General features: G+C 48.8%; 1 protein-coding gene across 1 annotated transcript in view; it reads right to left on the bottom strand.

Annotated features, from left to right (window-relative positions):
• Window positions 1–18322, bottom strand: part of GNAI3 (G protein subunit alpha i3) — a 35828-nt gene that overhangs the window by 2110 nt on the left and 15396 nt on the right. Inside the window, exons 4-9 of the mRNA XM_035895973.1 lie at window positions 12644–12686; window positions 12400–12541; window positions 10031–10188; window positions 3283–3411; window positions 748–877; window positions 103–256 (exon numbers count right to left, since the gene is read on the bottom strand). Of these exons, the coding sequence (XP_035751866.1) occupies window positions 103–256; window positions 748–877; window positions 3283–3411; window positions 10031–10188; window positions 12400–12541; window positions 12644–12686 (756 nt within the window). The remainder of the gene's footprint in view (window positions 1–102; window positions 257–747; window positions 878–3282; window positions 3412–10030; window positions 10189–12399; window positions 12542–12643; window positions 12687–18322) is intronic.

Genomic DNA, 18322 nt, shown 5'->3' with positions numbered 1-18322 from the left:
AAAGAGATAAACTTTCGAGTTCTCTTGGATTGTGTAGGCTTTGACTGACTCATGCCTGGCCCTGGCAGCAAATACAGCAGAGCTTGAGGAGCCCAACCTTACCTGTGTACTCTGGATAGCAGATCGTTAGCGGGCTTTTCTTAATCTTTTCCTCAAACAGGTCTTTCTTGTTCAAGAAGAGAATGATCGATGTGTCTGTAAACCATTTGTTGTTGCAAATGCTGTCAAACAGTTTCATACTCTCGTGCATCCGGTTCTGGAAAATAAAAATCGGAAGGGCGATGCATCATTCCAGAGTTATTCGGGGGGGGATGGGGTGGGGGGACGGACAGGCTTTACAGCAAAGGCCAGACTATAGAGTCAAGCGTGACTGACACATCCTCACTGCTGCTTCACCAGGAAGAGCACGGGCACAACCCTGGGCAGGGGCAGGTCACCTCCTCATCCCATAGGTCCCCCAGGACGTGTTTGTTCCTCCATGGAGGTGCTCCCACCTCGGGGAACAGGCTGCGGGGACAACTCAAGGCACCTCCCTGCAACCAGGGCCTGGAGAACAAATCTCATTTATGCATTACATTTTATCTGGGGCAAGATACTGCAGGCTGCGACAAGGAAGCGCTCATCTTCGCAGCCCTTGAACAACTGTAACGAGAAGAGCAAGGCAGGGACATGCCCACCCCACGATTCCACCTCCCTTCTCCAACGGCGCCACGCGGCCAGGCATGGGGAACTCCTCCATAACCATACCATTTCCTCGTCCTCGGCCAAGACGAGGTCGTAATCGCTGAGGGCCACGCAGAAAATAATTGCTGTCACGCCTTCGAAGCAGTGGATCCACTTCTTCCGCTCCGACCGTTGGCCACCAACATCGAACATCCTGAGAGAGGCAAGAAGAAGGATCTCAGAAGCTGCAGAGACCTCGCTCCCCGGCCACCACGACACTCTCGGGGGATGAACAAGGCTCTGCTAAGGACTTTTAAAGGGGCAGGGTTTAGGGGAAAACCTTCCATTGGCAAGGCCAACAACTCTGAGCCCTCCCTTTCTCAGGAAGAGTGGATTTTAAAATGAGAATTCTTTTCCTCAGAGCAATTCCAGCAGGAAGAACTAGACGTTACCTACGTTGTTATCCAGAAGCCTGCTGATTCACCGGGGCATGCTTATTTTGTTCTCCGTCTCCTATTTCCTTAGCAACAATCCATTTGCTTGACTGGACTCCAAACACCTACTCATAGTCAGCTCTTCCAGTTAATTTACACTGTGCTTGACAAAGGATTATCTGGGACATACAACCTGCACGCTACTACTGGGACCCAGAAAGACGGGGTTAAGATAGAGTTTTTCATGTATTAAAAAAAATAATTACCTGTGAGCTACCGCAGTTTAAAGGCTGCAAAGTTGCTTACAGAATTTCTTTCCATAAAAAAAAAAAAAAAAAAAAAAAAAAAAAAGCTGCAAGTGTCTTGGAGACCAAAATATTTTGATGCAAAGCAGGGTTGCCCAGGATGTTGTGATGGACTGTGACTTAATTAAATCAAGCCAGATAGAAGCCAATATCCAAGAGCTATGAAAATCATAAACATCGATTTGCTCTCAGAGCAAACGGGCAGACAAGAGAGGAAGTGCCCAGGGTGGGCCAAAAGCGATGCAATTTAATGACGCCAAACAAGGCGGCCAGAAGTGCCGTTCAGCTAACTCCAATCTTCTGTTTAAGGTAAACCGTCCCCGTGGACCAGCGGAGGGAAGATGAAAATCTCTGTGAGGATACAGGCTATTTACTTAGCTTGTATCATTTGCCATTACTCTCCACCGTTAGCGTGGAGACATGCGGAATGGAATAGCATCCTTGACAAGTCAGCTCGGCCAAGCTAATCCAAATTCGAGTCACAGTTATACTAAGGCTAACTCAGCCCATTATTAATGTCTAAGATTTAACATCAAGGCTTCCGTCACAGCGAAGATGGCAGCTTCAGGGTTTAAGATGCATTAACGCTTTCCTTTATGGAGCAAATCCCTCCGAGACGAGCCACCTCGTGTCTCGGGCTCCGCACGTGATCAATGACTCCAGGCAGGCTTGGGAAAGAGCAATTCCCCTCCTTGCATCAGGGAGGCAACGCCTCCAAGCGCTCAGCCATTTCACTTTCAAAGAAGGGTTATAACGATTAAATGGAATATGCCTGCTACCTCCAGCTCACTCTTCCATTAGTCAGACGTGATGGTTTTTAAAAAGAGCACCACACACTGCAGCTGGAAACGCTAATCCTAATACATCATGGTGGAAGGCAAGTTTTCCCTGGACGAACCAGATATCTCGGCGATGCAAAGTGTTTAGGCATTAACGTACAAACCGTTTTAAGACAGTTCAGAAGCCAAAATGCTACCATTCTCTCCAAAAAAGCAGCGTGCAAACAAAATGAGATTTTATAAGCAACGTTTGGATTTTTGCTACAGCTCTTTTCAAACTGTTTTCAAACACAAGCTGAAAATAAGCAAACAAATGCTTATTCAAAGGCTCTGAGCCACAAAGACTTGAAGACATTGCCACAGAGGAAGGGAACTCGCCCAAGGTACAGGTGCTGTGTTTTCCTACATCCACATTACGGGACACGCACACCCACCCTGTGGGGCTCCAGGCTGTTTGTCAGGAGCACGCTCAGGATCCAAAGCAAGGATTTTTCTAACGAGCAGACGAAGAGCGGGGAGGAGAGCTAAACTGCAGCCTAGCAGCCGCTATGGAGGTTAGAGGGAGCTCGATTAGCAATACGTAAAGGGACACTGCCAAGACCAGGCTCGATACCCGAGCCCTGCAGGGACCGAATTCAGAAGGACGAGAAGCGAGTCCCGTCCTCGGCAGTGTCACGCAGCCGGTCCCCTTTTTTTCCAGCTTGGTGGAGCACACCATGCAGCCCAGAGCCAAGACTGACTGCGAGGAGAGCTCTTATCTCCCGCTTCAAAGGAAGGGGTTAAATTCAAACTCAAAATCCAGGAGTCAGTGTCCTTTTAGTTTTGGGGGGTTTTTTTTTTTGATCCTGTAAGCAAGCAGTCAGTACCTGTGTCTGCGAGTCCAACATAAAAGCAGCTGAAAAGAACAGAAGAAGGCAAATAAAAGTCAAACCGGTACCTCCAGTGAGCAATGCCAGTAGAGAGGGAGCGTAACGGAGGCGAGGAGGACAGTTAAAACAGGGCCAGCCGTTTTGCAGCGCAGGTGTGGGACCTACCACCACCACCACCACACACTGAGGAAGCCACCGCAGTCCACAGGGACAAGCGCTGCCCTTCACTTACTTGAAGTACAGGTCCTTGAAGGTGAAGTGAGTTTCCACAATGCCTGTAGTTTTAACTCTGGTCCGCAGAACATCCTGCTGAGTCGGAATATAGGTCGGCTGGGATATTCTATCCAAGTCATTTAGGTAACTAAACCAGAAGAGACAACACAAGATGCGCTTTTTTTAGTCTGCTTGCTCGCCATGAATCTTTTATAAACTGCAGAAGAAAGTCATCACGGAATTTATTCATCATCTCCACATTGTACAGACCTCAAACGTGCAGCGAACAAACCCCCTTGGCTCTAACCCAGGGTTGATTTTGTTGGGTTTGGGGGTTGCTTTTTCTTTTTAACCCCTCCCCATATGACCTTGCAGCATGTGCTGGGCAGAGTTCCGCTAGCTGGGGAGTGACGCCCGATAAGACGCTAGCACGAGAAGTACTGCTGATGCAGAAGTCATGCCAAGACTGGTATCTCTTGGGGCAATTCAAAGTAGTCAAGGTCTTTCGCATCAAAGCACAAGGCAATAAATCCAGTGCCTCGCTTTTAAAGGGCAAGGATACGTCAAATGAACCAGGAGGAAAGAATTAAGCATTGAGAGCCAACGCCAAAACAGGCGGATTCATTCACCTCCTTTAGTGAGAGCAAGCTAACAGGCAGCAACGCACCCAGCTCCCCAGCGGCACGGCCGCCGGAGGAAGCAGTTTCTCTGCAGCATCAAGGCTGGGCACCCATCAAGACCCCAACTAATTCCATCTACAGCAGATTCCCTTTGAAGATCAGCTCTCGGGCACGTAACTAACAGGTATACATCATTTCCAGCAGCGTCAGAAATCCCGCTCCAGCCAGCAACACCTCCAAGCTCATTTTTCCTGTTAAGGGGAAGGCGACGGCCTCCTGCTTCCGCAAAGGAGACAAGGATTGCTCCAGCGCCGCTGGGAAGGGACCGGAGGCAAGCGTTCAGCCGCCTTCGTGCACAGCTGCCAGCAGCCTTATCTCCAACAGCTACGGCCACATCTTTATCAGGAGAGGTTTTTAATCAATACAGAACCATGCAACTGCGAGATGTCAGTGGCACAAGGGCTCTACGCTGGTGTAATAAACCCTGCCCTCCCAGCCAAGCTTTGCCACAGATCCCTTGTCAGCCAGGGATCGCTCCTTCCCATGCACCTGAAAGCTGTGCCAGGAGCTCCAAGTTTCCAGCCGCCTTCGTCACCGAGCCCGCAACGTACCGAGCGACATTCTCCCTGCTCTGTCAGCTTCAGCATCTCCTCACCCCAGGACCGCCAGCATATTTGCAGAGCACTGACCTATTTTCCAAATGCCAGGAGAACCCAGCCTACCTGCCAGCCTCCTGCCCGTGCTCACCCGGCATCGCGGGGCTTTTCTCAAAGAGCTGGTATCTGCAAGTGGTCTTAGCCCAGAAGGGGCCAACTGCTCTCATTCCCCTCCTGCGTTCTTGCAAACTGCTCTTTGACCAGCAACGCAGCACCCGGAACTCACACTTAGGATTGGCTTTGTTTTCAGCTTAGCAAAACAGAATGTGGAAGCTACTTACCTTCATTAGGCTTTTGTTAAGAAATGTTTCTGCTGAGGAAATAACATGCCCAGATTTCCACCCCCACCCCGTCTTTCCTACCAGCATGAATTTAGCTGGGATACAGCAGTTCAAAAAGCTGATGGAAGAACTGACCCAGCAACTCCTAACAGCTTGGCTTTGATACAGGTCACAGCTGCCCTGAATCACTGGCATGATAAATGCACAAGCTGAAGCTGTAAAGCATCTGCTCCCAATTGCCAACTTTCAGCACCAGAAGTTTGGGCAGTGAAAACTGGTACAATTCCTACTTAAGGCTTTTTAGGCAGCCAACGAGGAGTGAAGGGAGTCAGGCAATTCCAACCAAATGAATTCCAAAGTGTCAGTCAGGAGAACAAGGTGTAGCAGATTAAGTGGTGCCCTATCTGCAAGCTGCCTTAAAAAAAAAAAAGCTTTGCCAGATGAATTGCAGGGAGATTCAAAGGGTAAATAAATATCATATCCCATGGAAATGCCTAAGCAGTTGGAAGATCCAGCAGAGGGGACTTCTTGGTCACAGAGGAGCCACCCAAGCACGTGTGCATGGAGCCATCCTCGCCCGGCCATTGAAGCAGCCTCCCCACCCAGCAAAACCAGGCTGCAGAGCCCAGCCTGTGCAGGCTGCTGCTTGTTTCCCTCCACCACACACAGATTTAGTAGAACTTGGGGGGGGACGGGAAAGGAAAAGCACAGTCTGAGACTCATGGTTTTGAGCGACTCAGAAGCCACAGTTTGCCACAGTTAAAGATGTTCCTCACAAATATTGTTTCGGGAACTGAAAACATACACCTTGCTGAATCCTTCCACATCCCACGCAGTTTGAATCCCTTTTCATAATCTCCTTTCGCCACCAGGCTTCCTTCATACGCTGAGGTTGCAACACTCGCTCCCCCACCTTGGATCCCTGTGTTTACAGAGCCAACTATTTCTCATGCTTCAACACCACCTTGCAAACACAAGCTTGCAAAAAGACAGTTTTGTTTCCTTTGGTTTTTTACCCCTCCAAGGAGGGCTCAAGTACAAAAAAAAAAAAACAAAACCCCAAAACCTGACCAAAAGCCTACGGTGTAACTCATGTCTGTCTTAGTGACCCTCAGAGCCTTCTCAGGACCGGCACTGGGTTCAACACATGTGTGTGCAGGGTTCTGGAGTTCCAGTTTGATCAGGAAACCTACCAGTGTTGTCCCATCTCATGCTCAGACCACTCTAAGAAACACCGACGGCAGCAGCAGGGTGTTCTGAAGAGGACAGCAGTCGGTGAAGACTGAACAGAGTTCCCCTCCTCCACACGCTCACATGAACCCTGGAAGGGTATTTTCCTAACAATTCAGTCGTGTTTCCTTTTAACGGTGGAAAGAATGCTTTCAAGGCCAAAAATGGCTCTGAAAGCTCTGAAAGATTCATACAAAGCATTTATTATGAACGGCTATCCGCAGCCTAAGCTACAGGAGGGAGGAAGGAAAGGAGGGGCTGTCACCATCACGCCCGAAGGCACGGCAGCAAACAAAAGCCAGCCTTCACCAGGGAGAGGAGACAAGAGGGCAGAAAGATGCAGGCTTGGTACCCAGGTGGGGTGGTATTTGCAGCCATTGAACACCCAAGCTTTCCAGAAACATTATCCCAAGCACCCATGCCAGCCTGGAAGTGATCTTCCTACACAGGTTGATGGCTTTTACAGAAATAATCTCTAGCCAAGTCTTCCCACAGCAAGAAGAAAACGGGTGAAGACCTGGTGAAACCTATATTTACGAAATGCATTTATTTCACAGGAGCCTGCCGCCTCTCTCCCTCGCATCTAGCTGGATTTTGGCAGGTGAAGTAAAGTAGAAAGGAAGGTAACAGAGTGGAAGCTCCAGGAAAAGGAAACGTTGTGCATTACCTTTATTAATTTGAACACTCATCTGGGCCAGCTAAGACAGAGCCACAGATGAAAAAAAGCTCGCTTCAGAAGCTCGAGCTGTGATCCCAAGGCGGTGCCACTCGAGGGGAATCACAGGAATCAGGATATGAACAGGAGGACGATGCCCTGCAAGCTAGCACTTGAAAGTGGAGAATTAAAAAAAACCCAAGCCAACCACATAGAAATAATCTAGTTTTTATCCAGGATCATGTCAGGGAATTCAGGCCAAAACTGCCACTTGGGAACAGTACAAGATATGCCAGAATAGCAAGTGTTTGATCAGAAACTATGCTAATTGCCTGAGAGACTGCAGATAATTACCTACAGTATCTGCAGACTGGCACCCGCACGAACTTCAGAAGACGTAGCGAAACCAGCAACTAGAATATTTTAAAGCGTTATCTGCTTGCCGAGGTTTCCAAATATCAGATAGCGGCAAGCAAAGACGTGCAAGACAGCAACGTGCCCTTGCATCCACACCACTCCACCATCAGGTGGGTTTTTGTTCTTTGGAGCGATTACACCACGAATTGCGCGGAAAGGTCTGAAAGGCTTCTCCACAGCATGGACTCGAGATGGGAGCAGTGAGGTACAGAGCCGTTTGCTCACATCATAGGTAAGGAAAAATGGGAAGTGGCAATCAGGCAAGTAAAAATATAGATGTTTGAAATATCACACTAAGAAGGCAGGGCGGTCGCTAGAGGGACATTACCAGATGGCGCCTGGAGAAGACACTGAGCGTTTACACGAGTGCTTGCACATCCAGAGTTTAGACCAAGAGTTACTCAACTGTTCTTAAAAAAAAAAAAAACACACATGCAAAACACTGATTCCGGGACAGATCATTTGGATTAGCGTCACAAGCGGGTATCTTTGGGAGCTTACCCCCGCCCGCTGCGTATGGATTGCGACACGCCGTTATTATGGTTGCCTCCTCTCCTCCCACACGGCCTCCTGCCTGCCGGGACAGCTCTCCGATGGGCAGGACCCCTTGCAGTTTTTGATCCAGGAAGTTTTCGGAACAATTTGAAATACCCTGAAAACCTTGGCTCTCTGGCACAGCGCTCTTGTTCTTGATGCCACTTAACTTTAGTGAGCAAACTCATATGTTCTTCTTTCTTTCCCCCCATTCTGGGTGTCTCAGCAGAGGCCCCGAAATCCGACGTGAAGCAAGGAACAGCACCCAGTTAGCCAGAACCGGGCTTGAAACACAGCGCAATACTGAATTCCAGCTGGAAAACCAGTCATCTCAAATGGGGCATCTATTTAAAGGCTGCTAACCCTGAAGTTTCAGTCCCTTTTGTAGCAGGTATTGGAAGGAGAAAGGAAACAATTCCCCAAAAGGAATTGTGCACAAAAGGTAGCACCTACGTGACCACCGCCACAAGAAGTGATTACAGGAAATCGATCTTGTAAGCATGGATAAGGGAACTGATGGGGTAACACCAGCAGATGAGGCAGGTCAACAGCCACGCACAGAATGGAGAAAAAGAAATACCGACGGAACACTCCTCTGGCCAGCTCATTCTGTTCGCTGGGGAGATGGGGGTCCTGCAGGAGAAAACAGGTTTTAAACTGCACGACTGTGCTCTGTGCTAAAGGAACCCACTCGCAGCGTTTCCCAACTGCTGAGTTGCTTGGCTACCGTTTACAAAATAACACTGCTTTAGTGCAACTTCCTGTGGTTTTAGGACAGGAAGGAAAATTCTCTGATGCACTTGTCAGAAAAACGCCACGTGGGTCATCGTCAGGCTGAAATCCCTCCGCCACGCAGACTGGACACCAGCCCATGAGAGCAATTCATCACAGTAGCTGTGCCTACACGTACCAGTGCCAGAAACTGGGTGGCAGATGTTCAGGAACAGGACTAACCCTCCAAAACCCAGTCTGCGGAAGGCAGTCAGATCAAGTGGGCACCTCTGAGCAGGCTCACGCCCCCTCTCCCCAGGCTGCTGTTTCTGACCCCTTTCCACCCTGTTTTCTCCTGCCTGCCTTCCTTCTCTTTCAAAGCTGACCATCAAGACCACAAAGCCAAGGTTCCCCATCTTCAGCTTCCTCCTTAAACTCCACTCAACCACTTACGCTTTTCACCCTAGATCCTCTGCTCAAGAAGCCCTTAAGCTTTCCTTCTCCTCTCCGTATCCTTTCCTTAAATTATTCCCTCCTTCATCCCCCTCATCTATCCTTTTTTTCTCCCTTTGAATCTGAAGTTTCCTCCTTGCATGCTGTAAAGGCACACAGGAATCAGAGAAAGCCTCCTCTTGTCAGCTCACCTTGATCTAAACCATGATAGCCTGCCAAGGTGTTACAAATTTAGAAAAATTCTTCCTTATTTTCAAGTGAAAATATGCTCTGCGCAGACAGAGCCCGCAGGCAACTGAGCTGTGACAGGTCTGAAGTTGCTTTATAAAGCACTTCCAAACTAATTTTCCAAAGGCTTAAAACTCAGCTAAATTGAGACAAGTTTTCGGCTGGATGTCAGGAGGCACCGTTAACCCCAAAATCATCCCTTCAGAGCTTCAAATATTTGTTGCAGGGAGACCAAGCACACGACTTTGAAAGGAAGGAAAAAAAAAAGAAAGAAGAAAGCAACAACTGTTTTGCTCATTAAAAGAAAGTTTCCCCTCCCTGCAGTAACCTGCTTCTTGGAAGTAGAAGAGGCACTTAGTCAAAATTCTCATTAACCAGCCAGCAGCGCTCCACGCTCTTTATCTCATCATCACTTTCCAATTGTTAAGCAATTGTGCGCGTTTCAGAACAGAACAATAAGCAGATTTTGTAACCAGCCTGCAGCGCTGCCCGCGTGGCGTCAGGCAGGGGAACGGAAGCATAGTGAGAGCTGTTCAGGGGAACAGCTACGTGAGCATCGATGGGCAGGTATCAGGGGATCCCGCTACTGGAAACTGTTGCTCATCACAAATTGGGTAGTTTAATCAGGAGCTCGGTTTCAGGAGGTGTTCCTCTTTTCTGCATGGATAATGAAGGTGCCGTAGCTGATCACCAGTTCTAATGAGCCACCTTAATGCAAGCTGCTAAGTTATTCTTCCACTAGAACAGATTGGCAAATTCACCTAGGCACAAAACAAGGAATGTGGGGTTTTTTTCCTAATATTACATACAGGGAAGACAAACAGTAAAGCTGACTTTGACAAGCTAAAGCACCAAGTCATCTTCTGAGCCCACCCAGGGTTTCTGTCCATCCCCTCGGAGGGGACCCAAGTACCGCCCAGCGCCTTTTGAACACCGCTTGGTTTGCTGTGAAGAGCCCAGAAACTGGTAAAGAGTTTCTTACTATGATGCCGAGTCATTAAGCTGATATTCTCTCGATCTGCTGAAGCAGGCCTGAACCCCCGCATCTCTCCATAACCGTTTAATCACGCCGGCTAGCTCGGTGGTCATCACGCCTTCCTCTGCGCTTCCAGCTAATACAAACAACTGACGGGCATCGTCCTGCAGGAAGAAGGGAAAATTAAAACAAGTTAAGATCTACACCCATTTATACCTGTAAAAATTACAGCAGGGCTTAACATCAGGAACAATCCTAGGGGCTGCAGCAACTGCTCTAAGGAATCATGGTCCCCTCTCTCACGCTGTCTCTCCAGTCTTCTCCCCCCCAAAATCATCAAGTTATTTTTCTCCTGCAGTCAGAAAGGCAAATTCTGGGCGAGAAGCTCCAGCCTGTGGTGCGAGACACACTGATCATGGGTGGCACACGAGGCTTCTGTCACACCATCGCTGCAGGGATCAGCGCTCCAAAGCCAATGTCACATCGGAAACGTGAAATTTCAGTAACCAGGTGCAGTGTTTCAAAGGAAAGGCAAGATGTCAATGTGCTACTGTAGGCTAATGAACAATAAATAAACTTCTTAAATGAAAAAAGCTCTATAATAGCGTCATACAGTATGGCAACAAATCAAAATGCAGTATAAAAAGCAGGTTTGGGGTGATTGTAGGTTTAAAGCTTTGAGGACTTGCCATTTGCTGCAGTAGCTGTCAGAAGTAAGGGAGACAGATTTCTTAATGAAGCATTTAATCAGAAGATGGGATGGACTGATCAGGATTTGAGCATTTGCCCTAGAGCATGAGAAATTCTCCTCAGAAGTCTTAGAGCAGGATCTCTCTCTTCTCCAAGTTAACAAGCAGATTTTGAAAGTGAAAACCAGGCTGACCTATATCCCACACTGATGTTTATTCCTGCAGTGATCAGACCCGCCAGCTTCCTTTCAGGAGATGCAAGAGACCTTTCACTTTCTCAGAAAGTTCTGAACTTCAGACTACCTCCTCCCAACACCGGTTCCTCTCACTTATGCCCTAAACCACACTGCCCAGCGTGTACCTAAGCTCGGGTAGGAGTCAAGTCCGTATGCTACTCCAAAGGGTACCTCCCTAGCGCAAGCAACGGGCACCTACATTAACTTCACCAAGGTCTGAACTGCCACAACAGAGGTGGACCTCAGTTATGAGTCTTCGCAAGTACAGCACTTATGGGTATGGTGCTATGCTGAGGGGTCACTGCTGTGGTTTGCTACAGGACCATCGATTTCGTTACCCTGGGTCTTTTCCTAGGAAAGCACAGCAAGTTGTTTGCCCTTCAGGGTGGATTGGGACACAGGAAAATCCTCGGCACTCGGCTCTTGTTCTGCTTTTGAGAAGCCAGCTGAGCCTGAGACCAGGTCAACTGAGAAAGGAACTTGGATTTTACCACCTTCCTGCTTCCAGCTACATCTTCCTACTGCTCAGCTGGGCCGAGATCACGGCTTGGCTTTGACAAGCACAGAGGGAAGGTGGAGAGGAACACCAGGGAGGATTTGGAGCAGCAGCTGAACAACAGCCTAGGTTAACGTGCAAGTGAAGATGCCCCTCAGCCAGGACGCTTTATATCATAAGTTCAAAATACCTGCAGTTGCCTCAGAAACAGTTGGTTACTTCACTTACCGTATATTAACTGAGAAATATTAATGAGGAATTCGTGCCAGACAGCAAGAGTGACAGGCTGTGCAGCCACTGCCCTGTGCTGATACCCACAGTTTCTTTCTCCTATGCACTTTCAGGAGTCCCTGACTCCCCATCCTGTCTGTGCTTTCCCCACCACCACTGAGGTCAAGACTTCCTGACTTCAATTCCTACCATCTTGAAGCATTGAAGGTGAATGCTAGTAACAGCCCAAGGAATCAGCAGAACTGGATGGGTGAGGAAAAGTAGGGCCTCGAACCTCCCAAAAAACTAAGAGGGCAAATACAAGTAGTGAAAATTATTAAGATTTATTTGGCTCAGCTTAAAAATCAACTCCCACAATGCTAGGAAACACTAATGAGGACTGATGTCAAGCAATTTAAACAAAACCTAAGGATTCTGTTAAAAATTCAAATAGCTTGGACAAAGGTCTGGGGAGTTTTTTGGGGTTTTTTGTTTTGGTTTTGGGGTTGTTTTTTTTTTTTTCATCATTCAAACCAGCAAAGGTTCTTACCCGTAAGGACCTTACTCTTATCTCAGCAAAATACTTTGTACTCACAGTACATTACAGCTTACGAAAGGGCTTTCGCTATTGTACCTTGTAACAAACATTACTCCCGCTGTGCGTGCCACGGACTGAATATCCAGGATTCATTAACACAATTCACGGCGCAGACCCCGACTAAGGGAAATCAGTGAAATACTTACCGCTCTGGCAACTTCCCCAAAGTCTATCTTTAGCCTTCCCATGGCTCTTATGATTGCAATGATGGACTGGATAGTATTGCTGTAGACAACCACTTTATACTGTTTGCATTCTTCCTCCGAGTAGCCATCCTCATGAATAATCCTGGAAGAAAACCAAGCTGTCACTCCCAAACCAGAAGGGCACTATGGATTTCTTGATCATCTTGCACAAAAATGCAGTTTACACGCCTGCACTCTCACTTACTTCATCTGCTTCACAATGGTGCTTTTCCCAGACTCTCCAGCACCTGAAAAATCACAAAAAAAATCCTGTTAGCAAGCATACGAAATTAAAAGGACAAGCAGAATGTACTCTTCAAGTTGATCGGGTCTGGAATAAGATACTTCTTGTGCATTGCTTGCTGGCAACAGAGCTCCAGAGCGGCTGTCCCAGCCCCTCGGGAGGGATCACTGAGGAGCACATGCACAGGTACATCCTTCCCGGGTATTATTTAGAGATGCTGACACTCATCATGCATTCATCTGCTAAAAAAACCAACCCCAAAACTTGCACACGAGCACTTCTGAATTTCCAGAGTACACTTCTTGATCACTGAGGCGAGCCTCCTGGGAGGCAGATCTGAAAAAATGGGATGAGGATTTATCTAATAGACTATCTACCATCCCTCTCTTCCAGCTCAGCACCTACAGCTATGTGCATCAGCGTCATCAGCTGCTACCCACCATTACTGAGCCCTGCAAGATGACAGAATCACAGAATTGTTTGGGTTAGAAAAGCCCTTTAAGCTCCCCCAGCCCAACCGCTCCCCTACCCCTGCCATCCCACCCCCAAGCCCTGGCCCTCAGCACCACCTCTGCCTGGCTGTTAAATCCCCCAGAGACCAATGCCCACCTCTCTACAGCCTCCTGTCAGGCAGTTGTAGAGGACGGTAAGGTCTCCCTCAGCCTCCTCTTCTCCAGGCTGAATAACTCCAGTTCCCTCAGCCACTCCCCATCACCCTTGTGCTCCAGACCCCTCACCAGCTTTCTTGCCCTTCTGTGGGCATGCTCCAGCACTTCAATGTCTTTCTTGTAGTGAGGGGCCCAAAACTGAACACAGAATTCGAGGTGCGGCGTCACCAATGCTGAGTACAGGGGAAGGATGACTTCCCTGGTCCTGCTGGCCCCACTGTTCCTGATACAAGCCAGGTTTCTGTTGTCCTTCTTGGCCACCTGGGCACACTGCTGGCTCATATTTAATCAACTGTTGACCAGGACCCCTAGATCCCTCTCTGCCAAGCAGCTTTCTGACCACTCATCCACAAGCCTGTAGCGTTGCATGGGGCTGTTGTGACCCAAGGGCACTTGCCTTTGTTGACCCTCGTACAATTGGCCACAGCCCATCAATCAAGCCTATCCAGATCCCTCCGTAGACCTTTCCTACCCTCAAGCAGATCAACACTTCCATCCAGCTTAGTGTCATCTGCAAACTTACTGAGGGTGCACGCAATCCCCACCTCCAGGTCATTGATGAAGATGTTAACCAGAGCTGGCCCCAACACTGAGCCCTGGCAGACACCGATTGTGCCTGGCCGCCAGCCACCACCACTCTTTACCCAGTGAAGGGTAGCCTGTCCAAGCCGCGAGCCACCAGCTTCTCCAGGAGAATGCTGTGGGAAAGATACAGGCATTAGCCTTGGATAACCAGCTGGATGCAATCACAGATCCTGCAGCATTTTTACAAGGCTCACCTAATTCAGAAGCAATCTTGTGTGATGTACAGTGGAAGGGAAGCAGACCCAGAACAGAGCTCAAAAGCACGTATGAATTGCTCTGGCAGATCCAGGTGAAGCAGCTTAAGACACTGAAGCCCAGAAACATGTTCCTGTGTTGGAGCAGGAGCACCATCACAGATCCTACAAGTTCCCTTCTCCACTTAGCCCAAAGTCAGCCAAATATTGCCCATAATGATTCGAACTAACATGGTTTTTTTCCACAGTGGAATGACTACGCACACTCCCACAATCCACTACTGCAGCTTAGTGGTAAGCACACCAATATCACTCCGGAGCTAGGTACCTCTTAAAAAACTCGAGCAAAATTCAAAGAAGATACCTGTCTAGACTTGAAGTGGCAACTAAGGTGCCTGTGAATCACCAGCAGGAAGATCAGGGACCTGGGTTCCTGCTCCAACCCTTCAGCTGCCAAGACTGGTTCCCACAGCCACCAGACAACTCTGGGATCTTCACCGTGGCACCACCCATAGGCATCCACCCACAGAACACACAAGGCAAATTTTGATTGATTAACAGGCTCTATTCTCTATCATTTCCCACAATACACGGATTATTATTCTGGGAAACTGAGGATAAAGAGACTCATAGGTTTAGCTGGGAAACGAGCCTTTGCCACAGGATGATTTTTTAGCTGAAATATCAGACCTGCAGGCTGTGGCGCTCGGACATGCCTGCATCACAAACAGCCTTCCTTCAAAGAAAGGCAGATAAGCCTGGCTTGCCAAGCCTCTGCAGACCTGGGGGGGGCTGCCTGTCTGCAAAACAACAGCTAGTTATTCTGTTTTTCACAGCTTCTGCTCTTGAACCACAGAGCACTCAACAAACCGCGTCCCCCTCCCGCAGGCAGGAGGCAGAAACCACCTTTGCACAGCCCTGCGGCAGCCGACGCGCTTGCACAGCTCGGCGCAGCGGACGCCTACTCCGGGACTCAAAGCCATGGCGTTATCGCAGTAACCGAGCTCTGCAGTCGGCAGCAGCTGAGCTGTGCTGCCCGCACGCGTGCTGGTCCCGGCTGTGCAGCACGTGAAAGGCACGGACAGCGTCACTGCAGGCCGCCAGAAGCGCAGGTCCCGGATTACTCTACCTCGTGTGACTGCAACACCAGGAGTTGACTGCAGACGAGCCAGACCGGCCGCTGGCTTCAGGGCTCCTCAGCCTAAAAGGCTCACTCTGAGCTGCAGAACTGGGTTTGCTGAAGGCAAAAGAATGAAGTTGAGCCTGCCTGGATCGGGATGTATGACTCGAGATCCTGGGTGGACTGAGAGAGCCAAGCTCCCCTTCGTTTCTAACATCAAGGCACCAGATGCCTCAGCCTGCAGAGTCTACGCAAGGCGGCAGCGTGCTAACCCAGAACAGCATTGCTACAAGCAAAGTGAGCTTTGCTGGAAGAGAAAAAAAAAAAAAAAATCAGACCAACAGGGAAAACAACAAAAAAACCAACACCAAAACACCCCACAGCTTTCAGGAATGTCAGGCTGTGAGAACTGGGCTGTGGCATACTTCTCCAGAGAAAGGAAAAAAACCCAACCAGAAAAGCTTTCTGGTGCTACCTTCAGGAAGTACGGCTTCCAGGATCAAGCTTCCCAAGCCTCTCCCAACATCCAGAGAGGACAACACTGCATTCCAGTTTCATCCTCGCATCCTTAAAGCCTCAGGAAGGCCAGCTCCTAGGAACAGCACGACGAACAGGGCATGAAAGAAGCAGCAGTGCTTTTCAAAAAGCGGGATTCACTTCTTGGTCTCACAACTTGCTGTCAAAGAGGCAAAGGAACCGAGAAGTCAAACCCCTGAAGATAAGAGGTTGCTTCGCTGGGTTTTGTGTGCAATAGGTACAAACTACTTCCTTGCTTGAAATTCCATACACCTTTTAGCCTGCTTGCTTCACATTCCTTCAGGTTCCTTCCAGTATCACTAGGAAAACCCTTCTGGCTCATAAGGGAATTAAAAGCGCTGGCAGGAACACAGAATCCCAGAATGGCAAGGGTTGGCAGGACCCTCGGGAGCTCACCCAGTGCCACCCCCCTGCTCAAGCAGGCTCACCCAGAGCAGGGGGCACAGGACAGCGTCCAGGCAGGGGTTGAATATCTCCAGAGAAGGAGACTCCACAGCCCCCCTGGGCAGCCTGGGCCAGGGCTCGGGCACCCTCCAAGTCAACAAGTTCTTCCTCACGTTCAACTGGAACCTCTTCTGCTTCAGTTTGTGCCCATTGCCCCTTGTCCTGGCGCTGGGCACCACTGAGAAGAGTCTGGCTCCATCCTCATGACACCCACCCTTGAGATATTTGTACGTGTTGATGAGAACATTAAGGTGCAGGTTACAGCGGTGGCGGGGAAGGAGCAAACACAACTGCTGCTTGTTGAAGTTACACAACAGCCAGATACAAGCAGCTCATTCACCGGTGGTGACCATGTTGTGCCAACCTGAGCCCAGACCAGTTGTCAGCAACCAGGACTGAACGAGGACAACGCAGCCTTTACAGCCTCGCACTTGTATTTCCACTCCCAAGTTCATCCCGGTCAGCTCCCAGATGTTGATGAGGATTCCTGAGGATCCACTGCTGTATTAAATTACAAGAGAAAGTTTCCCCAACATCAGACAAGGTCATTTTCGAGCTGAAGGTGCATTTCCTATTTGCACTTAGACAGCTCCAAACCAAACAAGCAGCCAAATATTTTTACAGCTCTTGGTGGCTGAAGAGAGCAGATGCAAACCAGCCTCTTCACACAATGAGAGCTTTCACAGTAGGACAAGCACTTCCATGGCAGGTTCTCAGGCTGCCAAATGGGAGGAAACTGGAGTCAAGCAGTGCCTTAACACGTTCTACCCATTTGCAGGTGTCTCGTGGGGTTGTACCTCCACCATGGGGTCGCTGACAAGGATTTCTGCTTCTTTGGATCTATTTTGCACAGGAGATTAGAGGCACCAAGAGAAAAATGCTGGTGTTCAAGGCACAAGTACCCAGGGCCCCTCCTGCACAGCTCCTGGGGTGCCAGGGCCAGGACATACATCTAAGAGCACCGACACCTTTAAATGCCGATGGCTCAGATACCGCCTTGAGTTCATCTGCCTCGACATCCCCCTCAAGGGACTGTAACAGGAACAGCTGCCCTGCACGGCAGGAAAACTGTTTCCAAGATAGGGCATGTAGTGCAATTTAAATCAATTAGTCTTCAGTTTAGGTTGAAGGGTTACCAGATTAGAGCCTCTCATGACAAAATACTTCCAGGCTGCCAAGTTAAATGCCTGCAAATGAAAGAATTTCAACTTTTAAATTATTCCTAAGCATAAGGCAATTCAATATTTTTTTTATTCCCTCAAGCCTTAAAGAAAAGCTGCTGCCGGCTCAGCCTCAAGTAGAGCAGGCAATATAAACTAGATTCCGCCTTCAAAGCCATTCAAGGAGCATTAACAGGGATGAGAAATGAAGCACATTTTAAGCAGAATCCCCCCAAATCTGCTCAGATGTTGGAGTTAACACCTTCCAGCCAAGAAAATCCCAGGGCCTGAAGCACATGATGCCAGCAGGGCTCCTCGCTGCAGCCCGCTACAGAGAGACTCCGTCTGAAACCAGCAGCTTGCAGCAGACATCCTTCCCTTCAGCAGGCCATTTTAATTTTGTTGTCACCTCTTCTCCCAGCTGCTAAGATGTCTGCACCTCTCCTCCAGCTGGCACGGATTTTAACAGAGATGGCATCAAGAAGGGCTTGGGAGTATCTGTGTGCTCCTGCTACAGCTTCTCGGGCGCTCAGCACGACAGCATTTGTGGTCAGATACGAAAACTTTAACACTCTATAGACTCAGCACTTCCACCCCGGGAGGAACACAAAACCTCATTTTTTTTTTTATTTTCACAGCCACCCTCCATGTTCCCAATATTAAGGTGCTGCAATTTGAAAGCTTCAGTGTCCTGAAACAGCGGCGTTCAACCCCAAGCCCCAACAGTGGGAAGTTAGAAGAGACTTTTGAACACGACCTCTCTAGCTTTTATTTCTCGTCATCGTATTTGCTGTCATTTCCTCTTTAGATTATCTTAAAATAATCTGCTGCTGCAGCAGGCAATGCTGAACTTGTACTACCTGTCATTTGACTGACAAAACAATATCAGATACAATTATGCCATGACAACATAGCCAAGTTGGTTATACAAC

This window comes from Egretta garzetta, unplaced genomic scaffold (genome assembly GCF_000687185.1).
Source record: "Egretta garzetta isolate BGI_Z169 unplaced genomic scaffold, ASM68718v1 scaffold616, whole genome shotgun sequence".
NCBI lineage: Eukaryota > Metazoa > Chordata > Aves > Pelecaniformes > Ardeidae > Egretta > Egretta garzetta.
This window is presented reverse-complemented; position numbering and strand designations above follow the sequence as displayed.